Source organism: Nicotiana attenuata, unplaced genomic scaffold, assembly GCF_001879085.1.
Source record: "Nicotiana attenuata strain UT unplaced genomic scaffold, NIATTr2, whole genome shotgun sequence".
NCBI classification, from domain to species: domain Eukaryota; kingdom Viridiplantae; phylum Streptophyta; class Magnoliopsida; order Solanales; family Solanaceae; genus Nicotiana; species Nicotiana attenuata.
The window spans coordinates 18-2,612 of NW_017698800.1; the positions used below are offsets into that span (position 1 = coordinate 18).

Below are 2,595 nucleotides of genomic sequence, written 5' to 3' on the forward strand. Positions count from 1 at the left end.
AGCTAAATGGCAAGTTATGTCTAACTATAGCCTTGGCTACAACTTCACGATATTCTTTATGATCAATTGGCGTACCTTGCTTTGATGCTTCAATCTTGTGCTTAGCTAGATGGCGCTTTAAATTTGTTGTTCCAGCTTTTGAGTCAGCCAAAAATATTATCCCGCATTTCTTACATTTAGCTCTAAGTCTATTATCAGGATTTGTATCCAATGGCAACTTCTCATAGAAATCCCAAAAAACAGAAGTAGTATTACGTTGTCTTTTTGAACTTGAAACACTTATTCATTGGACTCTACATCATCATGCTCCATCGACATCTTCTTACACAATGTGATCCTACAATAGATTAAATACTATAAAATTAGTTATTATTGTTGTATTGAAGAACAATAAGTCCGTTAATATGAAACAGAGGGAAAACAAGAGTTTGCTAGATGTAGAATAAAAGCAGATCAAAGCCAAGACTAAATCTGTGAACCAAAAATATAATGATTGTGAACCAAACTTGAGATAAAAGCTTTACAAATAGTCACACACTCACTATTCACACTACCCGTTATAGCTCGTACGCTTTTCCTACTGTTCAAGATAAAGAAAAAATGGCGGGCGAAGAAAGTTCACCAGAATCCTCGACCGGTAGCAAAAAAATGGACGAATTGGAAGCGCAATGGAGGCTATACGAGGAATACAATGAGCTACATGGTTTAGCTCAGGAATTCGACGCGCCAACAGTGCTGGTAGTGAGCCGCCAGACGGACGGGAAGAGCACACTGGTGGAGTTACTAATGGGCTTCCAATTCAACCACGTCGGTGGTGAACCAAGACTCGCCGCCCTATTACTCTTCACATGAAATACAACCCCGAATGTAACTCTCCCCTTTGCCATCTCTTGTCTGATTCTGACCCCTCTGTTTCTCATGAAAATCGCTAAAAGAAATTCAGGTATTAAAAATGAGAACAAAATACGCATAAAGAGATTAGTAGTAGACCTTCGGCTCGGAGTTGTTCACAGTCTTCAGCTACTGAAGGAACTTCTGCTGGAGAGAAGGAAGTCGCTGGAGAAAAGGAAGATGCCGGAGATCTTTTTTGAAGTTAAGAGAGACAGCATTGTTTTTGAGTGCAAAGAGAGTTAGAGAGAAAGCATCTGTCTTGCGTTTAGGTTTTGGGAGTTTGACGGGTTAGTTTGGGCACCTAAACGGGTTATGTTGGGCTATTTATTTTTACGAGTTGAAATGGGCTCAGCCCAAAATGACCAATCAGTTAAATTCTTTCATGCCCAACCCATTATTTGCTGGGTTAGTTGGGCGGGTTAGTTGGGCTTGGGCTGAAAATGCCACCCCTAATTTGTACTATGTTGGGATTCCCCCTTATATATAAAGGGGATCCTTGTCATTTTGTAGACATCTGTTGCTCAATACTAAATAGACAAGAACATTCTCTCTGCTCTCTAACATATTCTCTTGATCTCATTACTTCCATTTATTGCTTATATTCGTGGTGTTTTATTTATTGTTCTTCATTTATTTCTTATCATTGATCATAAAGAGCCATCACCGTAGCCCTCATAAAGTGTTAATCCTCCCTCGATCGCTCTAAGCCGGTCACCCAACTCGACCCCGAGGCCTTATAAACGACAGCTCGAGGCCCCGAGCTCCAACTGTTCGGTTCGATTCTCATACCGTCTCTAAGCCACAATCTTGGTTTCTAATCTTTTACTTAGCATCCATTACCTAACACTAGCATAAAAATAGATCACGTATTTTTAGAACCACAAAATCAAATCTAATTGTAATTACCACTTTCACGGTAATTAGTAGGGTTGGCTCCGATCAACCACCAGAGTCTCCAGCATCTGTTCACGTAGAAGGATCTCAATTAGAGGCAGCGGAGATGGTTAGAGTTGCTTAAGGACTATGATATTACTATTCTGTATCATCCCGGGAAGGCCAATATGGTGCTCGATGCCTTGAGTCGAAAGGCGAAGAGTATGGATAGTTTGGCATATCTACTGGCAGCAGAGTGACCACAAGCCATGGACATTTAGGCCTTGGCCAATCAGTTTGTGAGATTGGATGTCTCAGAGCCCAGTCGGGTTCTTGCTTGCGTGGTTTCTCGGTCTTCTTTATAGGAGCGCATCAGAGAGCGTTAGTATGACAACCCCTACTTACTTGTCCTTAAGGACACGGTATAGCATGGCGATACCAAGGATGTTTCTATCGGTGATGATGGTATGGTGCGGATACTGGATCAGTTATGTATGCCCAGTGTAGGTGGGTTACATGGGTTTATCCTTCAAGAGGCCCACAGTTCGTGGTACTCCATTAATCCGGGTGCCGCGAAAATGTATCAGGATTTGAGACAGCACTATTGATGGAGGAGAATGAAGAAAGACATAGTAGAGTATGTGGCTCGATGCCTAAAGTGTCAACAAGTGAAGTACGAGCATCAGACGCAGTCATCATATGTATGGTTTCGATTTTATAGGGATGCATCAGTCTTATTTGATCCGAGATCCACTTATTCATATGTGTCATCTTATTTTGCTCCGTATTTTGATACATCTCGTGATTATTTGAGTTTCTCTTGTTTATGTG

At 41.3% G+C, this 2,595-nt stretch overlaps 1 protein-coding gene across 1 annotated transcript; it reads left to right on the top strand.

Moving 5' to 3' along the window:
• The first annotated feature begins 600 nt into the window (after positions 1-600).
• Positions 601-1,134, top strand: LOC109222717 (dynamin-like protein ARC5). Its single transcript, XM_019387035.1, has 2 exons — positions 601-814; positions 944-1,134. The coding sequence occupies exons 1-2, from the start codon at positions 601-603 to the stop codon at positions 1,132-1,134; spliced, it is 405 nt and encodes a 134-aa protein (XP_019242580.1).
• The last annotated feature ends 1,461 nt before the right edge of the window (positions 1,135-2,595 follow it).

Coding starts and splice junctions, on each gene's coding strand:
- LOC109222717 (XM_019387035.1), top strand. CDS start 601: ATGGCGGGCGAAGAAAGTTCACCAGAATCCTCGACCGGTAGCAAAAAA. Junction 815..943: donor CCAATTCAACCACGTCGGTG/GTGAACCAAGAC, acceptor AAAGAAATTCAG/GTATTAAAAATGAGAACAAA.